Genomic DNA, 18698 nt, shown 5'->3' with positions numbered 1-18698 from the left:
AAAAATGTATGCCCTTAGAAATCCTGAAGGCGGTGCTTGGATTTCGGGGTCCCGTACGCGGCTAGGCTCCCAAAAAGTCCCACACATGTGGTATCCCCGTACTCAGGAGAAGCAGCAGAATGTATTTTGGGGTGTCATTTCACATATGCCCATAGCATGTGTGAGCAATATATCATTTAGTGACAACTTTGTGCAAAAAAAAAAGTTTGTAATATTCCCGCAACTTGTGGCAAAATATAAAATATTCCATGGACTCAACATGCCTCTCAGTAAATAGCTTGGGGTGTCTTCTTTCCAAAATGGGGTCATTTTGGGGGGTTTTGTGCTATTTTGGCATTTTATGGCCTTCGAAACTGTGATAGGTAGTGAGGAGTTAAATCAAAAATTTGCACCCTTAGAAATCCTGAAGGTAGTGATTGGTTTTCGGGGTGCCGTGCGCGACTAGACTCCCAAAAAGTCCCACACATGTGGTATCCCCATACTCGGGAGAAGTAGCGGAATATATTTTGGGGTGCAATTCCACATATAACCATGGCATGTATGAGCAATATATCATTTAGTGACAACTTTTTGTAAAAAATTTTTTTTTTTTGTCATTATTCAATCCCTTAGGACAAAAAAAATAAATATTCAATGGGCTCAACATACCCATCAGCAATTTCCTTGGGGTGTCTACTTTCCAAAATGGGGTCATTTGGGGGGGGGGGGGGGTTTGTACTGCCCTGCCATTTTAGCACCTCAAGAAATGAGATAGGCAGTCATAAATTAAAAGCTGTGTAAATTCCAGAAAATGTACTCTAGTTTGTAGACGCTATAACTTTTGCGCAAACCAAAAAATATACGCTTATTGACATTTTTTTTACTAAAGACATGTGGCTGAATAAATTTTGCCCTCAATGTATGACAAAAAAAATCGCAAAAAAAAAAATCGCAGAGGCAATCAAAAACCATCAAAAGAAAGCTCTATTTGTGGGAAGAAAAGGACACAAATTTCGTTTGGGTGCAATATTGCATGACCGCGCAATTACCAGTTAAAGCAGCACAGTGCGAAATTGGAAAAAGACCTCTGGTCCTTAAGGTGTTTATTGGTCCGGAGCTGAAGTGGTTAATATCAATTTATAAATTTCTTGTAAAAATCCATTTATACGTATCAATTTGTAAATCTGAGGTTATAAATTCATTGTAAATATCAATTTGTAAATATCAGTTTATAAATACCTAAATATCAATTCATTGTAAATAATCTTAACAGTGTGTTTTTAATGTGTGCTATTAATAAAAAAGAGCTTTCTTTCTTCTTCGTTTGTAACAGTAAATGTACATAATGTACATGGGGTCCTTATTTGTAAATATCAATTTTTAAATATCAGTTTATAAATTTATTGTAACTATCCATTTATAAATATCAATTTGTACATATGAGGTTATACATTTATTGTAAATATCTATTTATAAATATCAAATTGTAAATATCAGTTTCTATATTTATTGTAAATTTAAATTTGTAAATATCAGTTTCTATATTTATTGTAAACATCAATTTGTAAATATCAGTTTATAAATACCTAAATATCAATTCATTGTAAATAATCTAATCAGTGATTTTCCTTTTAATAAAAAAAAAAAAAGAAAAGAAAAAGAACTTTCTTTCTATTCACAATTTGTAACAGTACATGGGGCCCTTATTTGTTCTTTAAGCTCTATTTTTTGGTTGTGGTCCTCCGATCCCAATGCAAGTCTACCAGACAGGGTGTAACAGATTGAAAACAATGGACATTCTGTAGTTTCTAATGAAATAAAAAACCCACAACGCTGATGATAGGCACCACGACATCCAGCGTACCTAAGATCAGTCAAGGCTTTGAGTCATATGAGGGAGTTTGGCTTAAAATAGAGATTGATGATGATGATGATGATGATGCACATGACACACAAGTGTGATAGTCAACGGGTCAAAGAGGCCACCTAAAATTCTCCAATTTACTATAGAAAATTCATTTCAGATTTTAATGCATCTATCAGGGGCTTGCTACATCTCCATTTGGATGCAATGGGACAGATGTAGTAAAGGAAATTAGTTAGAGCGGTAATAAAATTTACTATTGTATGCTTTCATTGTGGACATGCATGAGTACTCAGATATACAGTATCTCACAAAAGTGAGTACACCCCTCACATTTTTGTAAATATTTTATTCTATCTTTTTATGTGACAACACTGAAGAAATGACACGTTGCTACAATGTAAAGTAGTGAGTGTACAGCTTGTATAACAGTGTAAATTTGCTGTCCCCTCAAAATAACTCAACACACAGCCATTAATGTCTAAACCGCTGGCAACAAAAGTGAGTACACCCCAAAGTGAAAATGTCCAAATTGGGTGTGTCAATATTTTGTGTGGCCAAAGTTTTCCAGTCACTGCCTTAACCCTCTTGGGCATGGAGTTCCCCAGAGCTTCACGGGCCACTAGAGTCCTGTTTCACTCCTTGGAGCTGGTGGATGTTGGAGACCTTGCGCTCCTCCACCTTCCGTTTTGAGGAGGCCCCACAGATGCTCAATAGGGTTTAGGTCTGGAGACATGCTTGGCCAGTCCATCACCTTTACCCTCAACTTCTTTAGCAAGGCAGTGGTCATCTTGGAAGTGTGTGTTGGGATCATTATGTTGGAATACTGCCCTGCGGCCCAGTCTCTGAAGGGAGGGGATCATGCTCTGCTTCAGTATGTCACAGTACATGTTGGCATTCATGATTCCCTCAATGATCTGTAGTTCCCCAGTTCCGGCAGCACTCATGCAGCCCCAGACCATATCATTCCCACCACCATGCTTGACTGTAGGCAAGACACACTTGTCTTTGTTCTCCTCACCTGGTTGCTGCCACACATGCTTGACACCATCTGAACCAAATACGTTTATCTTGGTCTCATCAGACCACAGGACATGGTTCCAGTAATCCATGTCCTTAGTCTGCTTGTTTTCAGCAAACTGTTTGCGGGCTTTCTTGTGCATAATCTTTAGAAGAGGTTTCCTTTTGGGACGGCAGACAGACCAATTTGATGCAGTGTGTGGGGTATGGTCTGAGCACTGACAGGCTGACCCCCCACCCCTTTAACCTCTGCAACAATGCTGGCAGCGCTCATCTATTTCCCAAAGACAACCTCTGGATATGATGCTGAGCACGTGCACTCAACTTCTTTGGTCGACCATGGAGAGGCCTGTTCTGAGTGGAACCTGTCCTGTTAAACCACTGTATGGTCTTGGCCACCATGCTGCAACTCAGCTTCAGGGACTTGGCAATCTTCTTATATCCTAGGCCATTTTTATGTAGAGAAAAAATTATTTTTGTTCAGATTCTCAGAGAGTTCTTTGCCATGAGGTGCCATGTTGAACTTCCAGTGGCCAGTATGAGAGAGTGAGAGCGATAACACCAAATTTAACACACCTGCTCCCGATTCACACCTGAGAACTTGTAACACTAACGAGTCACATGACACCTGGGAGGGAAAATGGTTAATTGGGCCCAATTTGGACATTTCCACTTAGGGGTGTACTTACTTTTGTTGCCAGCGATTTAGATATTAATGGCTGTGTTTTGAGTTATTTTGAGGGGACAGCAAATTTACACTGATATACAAGCTGTACACTCACATTGTGTCATTTCTTCAGTGTTGTCACATGAAAAGATAGAATAAAATATTTACAAAAATGTGAGGGGTGTACTCACTTTTGTGAGATAATGTATGATTTGAAGGAAGTAGCTTCAACCAAAGGCTTCTCACACACATGCTTTGAAATACAGATACGTGAGCTGTTTTACTTGCTAATATATTTGTAATTCTGCTCAGACATACTTGTGATTCACACATCCCTACACACCACATAACCAGGAGAGTGACACTATTATTCATCCATGTTGTAACTTTACAAATTCCTGGGTCTCCGATATGCTTATTGGTCAAGTCATCAATACTGTATATAATATCAACAATTATACTTTTTTTTTTTTTTTTTTTTTATGTTTTTTAAAATCAATTTTTAGGAAAAGAAAAACATACAGTATATTACAGGCACATATAGATACACTATATTGCCAAAAGTATTGTGACACCTGCCTTTACACGCACATGAACTTTAATGGCATCCCAGTCTTAGTCCGTAGGGTTCTATATTGAGTTGGCCTGCCCTTTGCAGCTATAACAGCTTCAACTCTTCTTCTCCTTTACACGCACATGAACTTTAAAGTTATTGTAAGGCTTAGTTAAAAAAAAAAAATAATGAACATGTCATATTTACCTCCACTGTGCAGTTTTTTTTTTGCACAGAATGGCCCCGATCCTCGACTTCTGAGGTCCCACAGGGGCCCTGGTAGCTCCTCCCCGCATTATATAACCCCCTAGGAAAAGCGCTCTCCCGGGGGGGGGTTACCTTGCGGCCGTGCTCCCGAGTCCAGCATTTGCATCCATAGAAACAGAATGCCGGACTCGGCCCGGCATCCGCGTCATTGGATTTGATTGACAGCAGCGGGAGCCAATGGTTGAGCTGCTATCAATCTATCAAGTCAAGAGACGGGACAATGGGCAGAGGGGAGGGGCGTGTCTCCAGCAAGTAAAACGGGGGGGCTGGTGGGCCAGTCAGTGACAGAAGTTTTACATGAGGGTTTACAACCCCTTTAATGGCATCCCAGTCTTTGTGTTGTGGGATAGAGTACATCTACTGATCCATATCTGATCCATATCTTAGCAAAAACAGGGAGAGGCTCTAGAAACCAGGGAGCCTGCCTTTAAACACACATGAACTTCTTGCTAGGCTGTCCACAAGGTTTGGGAATGTGTGTATGGGAATGTGTCACCAGAAGCACATTTGTGAGATCAGGCACAGATGTGGATGAGAAAGCTTGGCTCGCAGTCTCTGCTATAATTCATCCCAACGGTGTTCTATCGGGTTGAGGTGAGGACTCTGTGCAGGCCAGTCAAGTTCCTCCACCCTAAGCTCACCCATCCATGGACCTTGCTTTGTGCACTGGTGCACAGTCATGATGGAAAAGGGAGGGGCCATTATGGTGTGGGGTTGTTCTTCAGAGGTTGGGCTTGGCCCCTTAGTTCCAGTAAAGGGAGCTCTTGAGGTGTCCGCATACCAAGACATTTTGGACAATTTCATGCTGCCAACTTTGTGGGAACAGTTTGGGGATGGCCCCTTCCTGTTCCAACCAGACTGCTCACCAGTGCACAAAGCAAAGTCCATAAAATACATGGATGAGCGAGTTTGGGGTGGAGGAGCTTGACTGGCCTAAACCTGATAGAACACCTTTGGGATGAATTAGAGTGGAGACTGCGAGCCAGGCCTCCTCGTCCAACATCAGTGTCTGACCTCACAAATGTGCTTCTGGAAGAATGGTCAAACATTCCCATAGACACACTCCTAAACCTTGTGGACGGCCTTCCCAGAAGAGTTGAAGCTGTTATAGCTGCAGAGGGTGGGCCAACTCAATATTGAACCCTACAGACTAAGACTGGGATGCCATTAAAGTTCAGGTGCGTGTAAAGGCAGGTGTCCCAATAGTTTTGACAATATAGTGAAAGAGTCATGAAAAAAGCACCCTTGTGTTTTCTAATCTAATACACGACTGTTTGTGTAAAAAGGTATCATTTTGCTGATTAAGTAAAAAATATATTGTTGTGTAAGATGGGTCTTGTGTTGAAAACGAAACTAGACATAGGAAGTGACGTATGTGTCATAAGACAGTCTGTGTTTATATCTGTCTGTCACATTGTGACTGACATTGTGATTGGTTGATGTAATTTGAACATGTACCCTTATTGGTGGAAGATGGCCAGTAACGCCCATACTTAACACCTTGCCGGGGATAATAAAAGTGAAACAGTATATGAGTCAACGGGTTGTTGGGTCAATTATTTATATATGATGTTTCCTATGCTTAGAGATATTTTGGATATGAAGCAACGGAATCGGCAGATGGCAAGGTAATTATAAGGTAAGGTAATTATAAGGTAAAGTAATTCTAATGAAATAATAGATTATAATTAGATAATAAGATAACAGTCAGGACTAGTGTTTAAAGGTGTAATCGCACCTTTGGATGACACAAGATAGTTACAAAGTCCAGTAGTGATCTCTATACAGTGTAAAGCTATCAGGTTGTCCAAAACATTATCAGGACAGGACAGTGCAGCTGGGAGTGGGTGGGTAGGTAGGAGGGTGGATGATGCAGGGTGTGTGCTAATGAGGTCAGCTGGTCAACTCCTTCCTGTGTCATATTCTATAGTCTGACCAGGAAGTAAGACATTACTAATGGATACGTCTGGAAACATGGACGAGGACAAGTAAAGCAAGTGTATGTAGAATTTATGGAAAGCGTTGATATTTTTGAAAAAAAAAGTACATGAATACACTATTGGTACATAAGGGAGATGGAATTTAGAAAAAAAAAAAAAAAAGTGAACTTATCCTTTAATGTGTACTGGACTTCACAAGGGTTCAAAGTGCCTTCATGCTTACTCAGGTGTGCTACTCATCCCAAGCCTCCCATTAATGGAATGTGCAGTCAAGAAATTAGCTTTTCTGCTTTCTTTACTAAATGGTAAAATGGCATTACAGGGTCCAAGTAATCATAAGGTGTTCAAATGCTAACGTCTCTTCCATTAGCCGCAAGCTGTACTCACAGAGTTAAAGAGGAAGTAAAGCCTCATAAATAAAAAATAAAAAAATAACCCCTGCAAGCCAAAGGCATAATGAGCTAGTATGCATAGTATACTAGCTAATTATGAATTACTTACCTGAGATCGAAGCCCCCGAAGCAGTCCTCGTTCCCCTCCTTCCGAAGCCGCCCTCTGTCCTGGAGGGAAAAATGGCCAGTAATAGCTCGTGGTCTGCTGGATCGGTTAGGAGAGCAAGAGGCACTGTTTGGAGGAAGCACCTAAGCAGGGTGCCAAAGCGTTTTGTCACACAGCTCTACCCCATCTATCAATAGCCTAGGCTATGCTCGTTATAGGCTGTACTATGCTGGCAATAATCTACTGTAAAGAGATGTGAGAGACTAGTATGATTGTTGTATTTGTTCTTTATTGTATACGCTTATCAAAAACCAAAAACATATCTTTAAAAAATAAAAAGAACGAGGGGCAGCACTTGGAGCCAATCAGGCTCTACTGCAGTCCACATGTGCTGTCTATTTAACATTAGGAGCTTCCTTGGAGTAGGAGAGAACAGAGTTGTAATCAGTGTACTGCTTCATTGCCCATTCCTAGGCAGGGTGAGTCCCAGACCAGTGGTATTGGTTAGCTATAGTGAAGGAAAAAGAGGGGTCTATAGTACAAAATTTAATGGTGCAGTCTAACAGGTAGACATGTGCACTGACAATAAATGTGTTTGTTTTCATTTCATTTGTTTTTTTTGCTTTTTTCGGAAATTTGGAATCCTGAAAATTCAAACTTGTGAACTTTCAAATCTCCTGAATTTCACATTTCCGAATTTCAGATTTTAAAAATTTCCGAATTTAGAATTTTCAAATTTCTGAATTTTCAAATTTCCAAATTTCGAATTTTCGAATTCCGAAATTCAGAATTTTTGAATGCCGAGTTTCCGAATTTTCAAAATTTGAAAATTCAGAAATTCCAAAATCCGAACATTCTAAAATCTGAAAAAAAAGAAAGAAAATCAGTAAAATTCAAAATAATAATAACTAATAATAATATTAAATTATAGGTATTGGAATTATCTTTCAAATTTGGCTGTTTGTGAATGTAACATATACAAATTTATCTGAAGTTACGAACTATCTGAAATAATGAATGCTGCATTCAAACAAATGGAATGGAACAAATTAATAGTAAATAATAATAATAAAAAGGTTTTATTATTATTATTGTTATTTATTATTATTATTAGATCGTTACATTCCATTAGTTTAGCGACGGCATTTGTTATTATGGAGAATTTGTACCTACGGATAAATTCGTTACGTTCACAAACAGCCAAATTTGAAAGGAAATTCCAATACCTATAATTTAATATTTACTATTAGTTAGTTATTATTTCAGATTGTCGGGTTTTCGAATTTTCATATTTTCATTCTTTTGAATGTTCAGATTCTTATTTTTGGATTTTCAAATTTCAAACAAAGAAGTTTTGAATTTCTGAACTTCAGAATTACCGAAATTTTGGAAATTCGGAATTTCGTGAATTCGAAATTTCGTAAATTGTAAAATTCAAAATTTCAGAAATTCGGAATTTCGGAAATAAAAAAAAAAAAAAATCTGAAATTCACAATTTTTTGTCAAAATTCGTTAAAAAAACTAATTCGGAACTAAATTAATTTCACATGTCTACTAACAGGGGTGCCTAGATCACAAGTACACACTGGGAGCTGTACACAATGCCCATAAGCACAAGTCTTTATAAGCACAGACTTTTATAACCAGATCGAGAAGCCGTTCAACTGGCACTAATCAAACAAATGATGCTAATCGAAAAAATCAACAGGCTTGCCAGATATAAAGGTGTCACCCTGGAGAATGTCCAGCATTTTCTTTGCAGAGACCTGACAGTCAACAAGTTGTCCACTTTCCTGCAAATGAATAAAATGAAGGCGGGCATCGGGGTCTGCTGTATGACGCCGCATCTGCTCCTGCATGGCGCTATCCAGGGGCCCTGTAGGGTGGGGGGAAATAAAGCGCATTAAGTAGGGCAGAAAATACCATAATAACATGTTTATATAAAGGAAACCTGAAGACTTTTTAAAGTTAATGTCTGTGGAAAAAAAATAAAAAATTCAATACCTCTCTGCAATGCATATGTAGCACCCCTCTGACACCCCAAAGGTAAGACAGCACCTCCAGAGGCAGGGGCGGGCTAAGACTGAATGAATCCTTGAATCCATGGCTAAGACTGAGAAAAGATATTGTGCGCCAGTCACTTTTGTCTTTTTATAGTTTTATTGCAGAACAATCAGGGAGGTGAGGGTTAGGGGTCCCAGATACCGTATTTCCAGCTTCACTGTGTGAAAACCTTTAAGCCGACAACACTATAAGCACGTTCCCAAATTTCTGTACATCCTCCAATGAGTCGCCAGGCCCTTCTGAGAGACCAGCCTTCTCCCTGGCTCCCTCCAGCAAGGGGGCCTCTCCCCTGGTTCTCCTCCTTGGCACAGGTTCCTTCAGACCAGGCAGGACATCATTAGGACCACTTCAGCACACTTTAGGCTCCAACACAGGCTATTGGGCCTAAACAAACAAAAAAAAAAACTCTCTAGCAATACACATCAAACTGAGCATGTGCAGAGTGCCCCCAAGGCTCCCCATTGGAAGATTTCCCTCTATTACTGTTCTTTTGCCTTCACTTTCAGAAAGAGGTTGGCACAAGAACTTAAAGTGTTACTAAACTCACAACAGTAGAATCAGTCTGTTTATGCAGTAAAGCATGCTTGTTATACTCACTGTGGAACCTAAGGGGTTAATCCTCCCCATTGTGTAAAAAGGCTGTTTGATCCTGTGTTCTCGGATCCTCCCCTTCTTCCACTGTTCCCAACCCATCTCCTTATAGAACAGAGCCTTGGGGGGCACTCTGCACATGCTCAGGTTGGTGTGTATTGCTAGAGAGGTTTTTTTTTTTTTTTTTTTTTTGGGAAGAGTGCATGTGATCAGCACAGGGCCAATCAGTACTGTCCAGAAAGAAGGTCAGGGGTCCTGCAGCCTCATAGGACAGTCAGTGGAAAATGAAAACTCCTCCTACATCAGACATTGATAGAAGTCAAAAGACTGCTATATACTACTGATGAGAAAAGGTATTTTGTAGCTTATATTTACCAAAATAATTGCATTTCCATGTTCCGTGTACTGTGGGGGACCAGATATAGTGAATGCAGGGTCCGGGGTTTAGTAACACTTAACACCTTCCTGCCCAGACAATTGCGCGGTCATATTACACTTTACCCAAACTAAATTTTTATTATTTTGTTCCCACAAATAGAGATTTCTTTTGGTGGTATTAGATCACCTCTACGATTTTTATTTTCTGCTAAACAAATAAAAAAAAGACAGAAAATTTTGAAATAAAAAAAGTTTTTTATTTCTGTTACAAAACTTTGTAAATAAGTAAGCTTTCTCCTTCACTGGTGGGCACTGATATGCAGCACTGATGGGTACACATAGGTGGCATTGATGGGCACTGAAAGGCACCACTGATAGGTGGCACGGATGGACACTGATAGGTGGCAGGGATGGGCATGGATGGGCACTGATAGGTGGCACTGATGTACACCAATGCATGCTACTCATAGATGCCAATCAGTGGCAAAAAAAAATGCCTGCCAATCAATGATGTCCATTGTGGGCACTGATTGCCATCCATTGTGGGCACTGATTGCCATCCATTGTGGGAACTGATTAGCATACCTTGTCGTGTCTAGTGGTGGGCATCCCTGGTGGCATCCCTGGTGGTCCTCGGGGGGGGGAGGGGCTGCGCTGATAATCAATCAGCACATACCCCCCCCCCTGTCAAAAGAACAGGCGATCAGCTCTTCTCTACTCACGTCTGACAGATACGAGTGAGGAAAAATCAATCAACGGCTCTTCCTGTTTACATCGAGGTCAGCTGGATCAGATTGGACACAGCTGATCACACAGTAAAGAGTCTCTGTCAGAGACTCTTTACCTAGATCGGAGTTGCAGAATGTCGGCCTGACTCACCGCAACAACGATCGCTGCGATGCGTGCCCCCAGGGCACACAGCAGCGTGACATTCTGGCAATATCATATGACGTCCGGTCAGGATATCACAACCACTTTGCTAACGTCATATTGCTATATGGTGCCCGGCAAGTGGTTAAAGTGGTTGTAAACTCATTACAACCACTTTAACCTACAGGTAAGCCTAGATTAAGGTGCAAGAAATATCTCCCAAACTTAAAAGATTTAGGAGATATTTGCAGGAATAGTGGCATTGATGTCTATGGCACATGCGCCGTAGACATCGGACTAAGGCGCACCGAGCGTGCCGTTTCTAGTGCCAGCACCGGCGCGCATGCACGGGTTTGACGTCATCGCGGCTCTGGCCAGTTACAGCTTCTGAGCCGCGATATCCAGAAGTTAATCCGGGATAGATGGCGGCGTCGGAGGAGCCAAACGAGGGCTGATGCCGGGGCTTTGATCTGCAGGGTGTATTTTTTTTTCTTAAAAGGCTTTACTTCCTCTTTAAGAACTAAAAGTAGAACTACAGGCAAATCCTTTTTTTTTTCATTATGGATAGATCAAGGAAGGGTTATAACCCTTGCCAGATTTTTTTTTCACCATCCGTGTCCCATTGTGGAGATTTCCTTTCACTGTTCCATAACCAAATAGGAAGTAAGAGGAAATCCCTGAAAATTAATGGGTTTCTTTGGGGTCCCTGAGGTCGCCAGAATACCCCATTGGAAGATTTTCCCACTATTACTATTCTGGGGACAACCCAAAATGTGGGGGTTTTCTTTTACTTAACTTTCAATAATAATGGTAAACAGAACAAATAGTCTCCTTAACCACCTCGCGCCCGCCCTATAGCCGAATGACGGCCGTAGAGCAGGCACGTTCGTCCGGGTGGCCACCCCTGGACATCCTGATGTTTACTTCCGCAATGCGCGCATTGTGGAAGTTCTGTGTTCGCCGTGTCCCCCGGGGACAGGCAAACACAGATCGCTGTAAACGGCCAATCACAGCGGCCATTTACAGCGTGATCGGCGTGTCCAATGGGAGATGATCTCATATGTAAACATATGAGATCATCTCTCAGCGCCGCTCTCCCTCCTCACACAGGCAGTGTGAGAGGGGAGAGATGAACGGTTGCAGCGGCAGCCGTTCTGCCTCGAGTTAAAAAAAAAAAAAGTGCCATCCTCCCCCAGCAGTGCCATCCTCCCCCAGCAGTGCCATCCGCCCCAGTGCCATCCACCCCAGTGCTACCTGCCCCCAGTGCCATCCACCCCAGTGCTACCTACACCAAAAAACATCAAAAAGCTCACTATGCCTCTTACTAAATACCTTGGAATGTCTACTTTCCAAAAAGGGGTAATTTGGGGGGTATTTGTACTTTCCTGACTTGTTCGGGTCACAAGAAGCGAGGCCACCAGTACATCAGATGTGATCAATTTTGTGCGATTCGCACCACACCTTGTAGACTCTCTAACTTTCACAAAGACCAAATAATATCCACTAATTTGGGTTATTTTTACCAAAGATATGTATCAGTATAAATTGTGGCCAAAATTTATGAAGAAAAATTAATAATTTGCATAATTCTGTCACAGAAACAAAGAAATATGCGTTTTTTTTTCAAAATTTTCGGTCTTTTTTCATTTATAGCGCAAAAAATAAAAACCCCAGAGGTGATCAAATACCACCAAAAGAAAGCTCTATTTGTGGGGAAAAAAGGACAACAAATTCATTTGGGTACAGTGTTGCATGACTGAGAAATTGTCATTCAAATTGTGAGAGCACCAAAAGCTGAAAATTGGTCTGGGCAGGAAGGGTGTTTAAGTGCCCAGTAAGCAAGTGGTTAACAGGGACACAGACAGCAATAAAAACTGATGGGGGTTCTAATCACTCTCCACTCTATCCAAAACTAAAAACAAATTTGCCTTTAGTTATACTTTAAACGTTGGAGCAGGTGCCCAAGAAAGAGTGAGGGGCTGGCGTGTCCCCCAGTTTTTCCCTCTGTAGGAACTGGATGGCCAATGAGAGGAGTTTCAGATAGGGCCTGGGAGGATGAATATCTGATTTTAGCTGAAAGCCACAAACTACCTCATATTCATTGATCTAAAGCCGGTATTTGGGATATATTGATGCCATTATTTGGACTGTTCAGTTGAAGGAGAATTCAAGTAAAAGAGTTTACTCCAACAAAAACTAGCTGTGCAATAACCTAATGGGTGAAATTTTCAGCTCAGTCAATACCTGGGAGGTGACGCGAGTTCTGTGTTTTACTGGTCAGTGCTCGAGTTGGTGGTGATGGTGGTGGAGTCTCCCGTCTTTTGTTAAGAGTAATATGGTGGCCATGGCCTCCATGTCAAATGGGCCCTGGGTGGTCGGCTGGACTCTGGGACCTTCTTCTGTATCATGTGTCAAGAATGGGCTCATGTAAGTGAGTACTCCAAGCAGGAAGGGGTCAGGCCACCATCCGTACACGTGATACTGATCGGTTTGGGTTGAACAACTTGTGACGCACTGCAAACTTGCACTTAGAGGCTGGCACTTGGCTGGATGTGAGGCCCACATGTGAATGAGTCCTGGCTTCACCTTACAGGTGACCATATTCATGGTGGTCTCCATCAGTTACTAGCAGTTACATGCACAGGATTAAGAAGTTTTGGCCAGGCCCGTGTTGGTGGTAAGATCACAGGATTGGGGCTGAAGGTAAGTATAAGATCAGTTTCAGCATCAGAATGGACTTCATCAAACTTCTTGGAGTCTGTTTTGGAGCTGGGAGCCTAAAGTCCTGGGAGGAAAGACTGGCAAAGATGTGACAAAAGTTTGGACTTTGGAGCCTCAGAGAACTCCATCAAAGGGAAAACACTGGTACTCCGCAGTGAGATTCTCCCTGTGTTGCAATACCTCGCCTAGGCCTGGTCCCCCGGGTCAACACCTGCAAGGCCATCACCAGGGAGGTGTTTCACTTCATCTGGAGCTTAAAAATGGACAGTGTGAAGTGGGCGGTCATGTTCAAGGAACCTCTCAAGGTCGGTAAGGGAGTGCCCGACATCGCCACATTACTGAGGGTGTTCTTTGATTGTAACTGCATCCGCAGGACTTTGGTTGACCAAACTGTGGACTCTGTTGGTAACTCCATGTCCCGTTTTTTCCTCCTGCCTCTTTGGAGGTCCCTGGGATGGCACAAATGGGACAGCTCCATCCCCTACAACTGGGACTTTCCTTACTCTGATATTTTTAAGTTTATCAAGGAGCTGGGGCTGCATGGAGTTAAGCCCGACTTGTGGAAGTCAAAAACTATCCACAAGTTGATTAGAGCATCTGACATTTTTTAGACTGTTCCAGGCCTCCCTTCAGCCACTTGCAAAGTGGTGTGGACAACAGGCACAAAGTTCTGGCATGGATGGCAATCCAAGGGGAATTGGACATTCATGCATGTCAGAAACCTTTGCAGATACAGGCACTGCCCCTTTTGCATCATCCAGTGGGGAAAATGTTTTGCATGTTTTCTGGGAGTGCCCCTTTGCACAGGGCCTGTTGAGGTCCTTGGAACCTGAACTTAAAGACTTGGTACCACAGACTGCTATCACACACTTCGGTGTGTTGAACGGACTCTTCTGTGAAACTCATTCACAGGAGGACATTGACAGTGCCTCGTGGGTGCTATGCTGCATTAAGGACGCTTTATGGTGTGCCAGAAAGCGCCTCATCCACCAGCGGGAGAGGATGTCCTTCGAGGACTATCGTAGACTGACTCACAGTCTGCTCAGAGACTATAAGTTCATGGACTTTAAGGAGGAAGAGGAGGTCTGAAGGTTTCCCCTCCCCCCTCCCTCTCCCCCCTGTATCCTTTGGCAGTTCAATAAAGCTTCGGGCCTGTGAACTCTTTTTTCCCTCCCCTAGCCCCCCGCCCCCCCCCCCACTCTCCCCATCACACCCATTGCCCATTGGAATGCTATTTGACAGTATATGACTTGACATTTTTTGACATGTCTTTGAAGTAATGCTTTCAGTGTAATGCAGCGTCATGCATGATGTGATGTTTCGGGGTACTATTACTCTGCGCAACACATCAGACATCATACCGCAGGATTGTATGCTTGGAACCGTATTGTTATGTAGTGTAATTATGTGCTGCATCACAGTACAGAGTGGAATGTACCCTGCTGAAATATTTGTTTTTTTGTATATTTTCGTGCAAAATAAAGTATACATTTTCAACCAAAAAAATAAGATCAATCTGCCTGCACTCGGGAAGGGGGTAGGGCGAGTTTATTAACTAGAGATGACATTGGCATTTACATTTTAGGGAAAAATAATTCATCACATCAAGAGAACTTATGTTTTAAAACTCTTGTTTCTACGTCCAGTTTGTACATGGAAGCAGCCATAGTTGGTCCTGATTTTATGATGATTCTGCTTCCTGCTTGGTGGTGCGGCTCTCAAATTGTTCCCCACTGGTCCTCAGTGTAAATTTATGCACTCTAAATATGAATTATCACATAAAGTTTTTCAGGAGGTGTTTAGCAGGGATGTCGACTTTACTGCTTAGTACACTAGAGGGAGAATCTACAAATCTGTATGTGGATCAAGGTAGCTATTGCACCCTCTGTACCTGCTGTACTTCCCCTTTTTATCTTTTGTTTCCTTTCCCTATTTTGCTTTAAATGTTTAGCACATTGAATTTTACTAAAAGTGAGAAGTTACCTGGTGAGTAGTTGAGTACCTGGACATCCTTCTCCTCCTCGGCCAGCACCTTAAACATCATCTCCCGAGCCGCCTTCCCAGCGCAGTAGAGAGTACAGGACTTAAATGGCTGCTGAGCTGCCAAAGACGTGAGATTGACCACCAGCCGCTGTAGCCCTGGCCGGCCCGGGAAGATCTTCAGCAGGGAGGAGGTCAGACACAGCGTTGATGACACGTTGAAGGAGAAATATCTGTCCACTTCTAGAGGGTCCGTAAAGTCCACAAAAGATTTGGTAATATCACCCAGAGACCCTGCGGAGGAAAAAGAAGACACAGACTTGCAATCAAGAATAGTCATTAAAGTTTGACAGCCAACCAGGTTCAGCACAAACTTCTATATCTGCACAATCTGTACAATAAGGTGGCCACGTTTCTAAAATGAAATTCAACGACACCCTACAGATCACGCCCACTTTTAATGGAGGTGGGAGAGGGGAGAAACAAGGGAGGGAGATAATTGCGCCATGCCAAATGCATCACACCAAATGCCCAGTGTGGCCAAACTGTGCTATCAGTGGGAGGGTCTTAATAGGGAATAGTTTATCTGAGCCTATGTTGCCCTGAGTCAAGAGTACAAGCCCAGGTATGCATTGCAGGTCACCATCACAAGCAAGGGCAAGGCAGCAAATGATCCACATCCATATCTACTGCAACTAAGTCTGCACAAGCCCAAAGTGGAGGGACATGGAAGACCACATAATATTGGCACATGATGGATTACCCTTCAGCTGCCTGGGCTGGGGACACCATTATTAAAGCTGGAAATTAATCAGGACACGTTGTTTTAACTGGGGATGTAATCTGCAATGTTTATTTTCATGGGAACAGCCCTCTAATTTGGGGACTGTCCCTGGAAACTGGAGATGTCTGGTCACTCTACTGTATATAAGATATTTTAGTAGATGGATCTTCCGTGCCTGTGTTGTGTGTGGTCAGCTGCCATCTAATGCACCCATGGAGAAGGGAACAGGAAGCCCTGGAGCAGCCTTTTCTAACCAGGGTGCCTAGGCTTTTTTCAGCGGTGCTTTGGCAAAATGCCTGAAAATTGCCCAAAACTTGTATAACTGGCAGTGGATGGATGAAGCCTGGCTTTTGAACCCCTTTCAGACTGAGCCGCCACCGGCGTCAGCGGTAAAGCGCCGTTTTACCGCAGTTTTAGCAGTGCCGTTTGCTATTTTAACCCCTGCTAGCGGCCAAAAAAGGGTTACATCCACCCGCAAAATGCAGCCGGAGTGGCGTTTTGCCGGCGATATCACAGCACTGCCCCATTGATTTCAATGGGGAGCAGCGGTGGAGGAGATGTGAGTTCACCCTTGGGCTTTCACACTGGAGTGAATGGAACAGCTGTTTTAGGGTATTTTGCAGGTGCTATTTTTAACTCTATAGCGCCTGCAAAACGCTCCATGGTGAAATGGGTCTTAGTTACACAAAGTCACATGTTTTTATTGTGCACCATTACAACTTTCCAGCTGCTGGCATGCTAACAACCAATGATGTCATAGGTTGATAAGGAGGACATCAAGTGCCTGTACTGCATCCTTGTTTGCCCCACCCCGTCAGCACTGGGGTCACATTAGCTCAGCAAGAGAGAGACTGGTGGAGAAGAGAAACCTTGGAATACTTACTAGTCAGCAGTAGCACCAGTGTACAAAAGTGGATTTGCTTAGGAAGAATAAATCACCTCTAATGCTGGGTGTCCTACATGTGTGGATGTTGTTATCCAGTCCTCAACTTTTTTCTACCTTTAACTTTCTACTTACTACCCCACTGCCTTCATCCTCTAATACAGCTATTGCCCAGGGCATTACCAATCATTTAATAAAACAAGATAGATGCAATTTGTTATGTGCTCTCCACTGTCCAGATATCTCCCTCACTTTACATACCAAGTCCACCAACAGATTCAATATTTTCCTCTATTAACTCTGTTGCTACGGAGGATTTTGGAAGACTCTGATCAGATGCCCACCTATTTGTTCACCGGACCCCATTCCATCACAAGTATTCCAGTCAACCTCTGTCTTGATCTATTTAACACTTTCTAACTCAAATCTTCAATCTCCACCTCTATACTGGCATCTTACCCATAAAACAAATGCTATAAATTAAGTTGCAGTTCAGTGAGTAAAATAAGTATTTTCAAAACATGACTTAGTACTTGGTGGAGAAACCCTTGTTGTTGAGGTAAGACGTTTCCTGTAGTTGATGATGACCAGGTTTGCACACATCTCAGGAGGGATTTTGGTCCACTCTTCTTTACAGATCTTCTCCAAATCCTTAAGGTTTCTTGGCTGTCTCAAAGTTAAAGCTCCCTCCATACATTTTCTATAGGATTAAGGTCTGGAAATTGACTAGACCACTCCATGACCTTAATGTGCTTCTCCTTGAGCCACTCCTTTGTTGCCTTGGCAGAATGTTTTGGATCATTGTCATGCTGGAAGACCCATCCATGACCCATCTTCAGTGTTCTGGCTGAGGGAAGAAGGTTCTTCTCCAAGATTTTACAATACATGGCCCCGTCCATTGGCCCCTCAATGTGGCAAAGTCTGTCTGTACCTTTAGCAGAGAAACAGCCCCAAAGCATCAAATTTCCACCTAGGTGCTTGACTGTAGGGATGGTGGTCTTAGGGAGAACTGGTGCCCAAAACTCAACTGCATATTCCAGATGAGGTCTTACTAATGATTTGTACAGGGGCAAAATTATATTGCTCTCTCTGCAGTCCATGCATCTCTTAATACAAGAAAGGACTTTGCTCGCTTTGGAAAGCTTGGCATTGCATGCTATTATTAAGCTTATGATCTACCAAAACTCCCAGAGCCTTCTCCACTATGGATTCCCCCAGTTGTACTCCCCCTAGTATGTATGATGCATGCATATTCTTAGCCCCCAAGTGCATAACTTTACATTTATCAACATTAAACCTCATTTGCCACATAGTTGCCCAATGAAACAGTGCATTGAGGTTGGCTTGTAAGTTGGAGACATCCTGTAAGGATGTTATTCCACTGTATAGCGCCTAGAGGCGATTCAGTTCGCATTGTGCGCTATACAAGTATTTCATTCATTCATTCATTCATAGCTTGGTGTCATCTGCAAAGACGGAAATGTTACTTTTAATCCTAGACCCAATATCATTTATAAAGATACTAAAAAGTGAGGGTCCCAGCACTGAACCTTGGGGTACACCACTGATAACCTTAGACCATTCAAAGTATAAATCATTAACCACTACTCTCTGAATTCTGTCTTTTAACCAGTTTTCT

General features: G+C 42.4%; 1 protein-coding gene across 2 annotated transcripts in view; it reads right to left on the bottom strand.

The window, feature by feature from the left end:
- Positions 1 to 7059: 7059 nt before the first annotated feature.
- LOC143975600 (sepiapterin reductase-like) overlaps positions 7060 to 18698 on the bottom strand; it is an 81136-nt gene continuing 69497 nt past the window's right edge. For both annotated transcript variants that reach the window (XM_077478077.1, XM_077478076.1), the window contains 2 exons: positions 15396 to 15686; positions 7060 to 8664 (listed from right to left, as the gene is read on the bottom strand). In XM_077478077.1, the coding sequence (XP_077334203.1) occupies positions 8477 to 8664; positions 15396 to 15686 (479 nt within the window). In that variant the 3' untranslated portion in view covers positions 7060 to 8476. The remainder of the gene's footprint in view (positions 8665 to 15395; positions 15687 to 18698) is intronic.

Source organism: Lithobates pipiens, unplaced genomic scaffold, assembly GCF_037356315.1.
Source record: "Lithobates pipiens isolate NorthernLeopardFrog02 unplaced genomic scaffold, aLitPip1_a1.2 Scaffold_13, whole genome shotgun sequence".
Lineage (NCBI taxonomy): Eukaryota > Metazoa > Chordata > Amphibia > Anura > Ranidae > Lithobates > Lithobates pipiens.
This window is presented reverse-complemented; position numbering and strand designations above follow the sequence as displayed.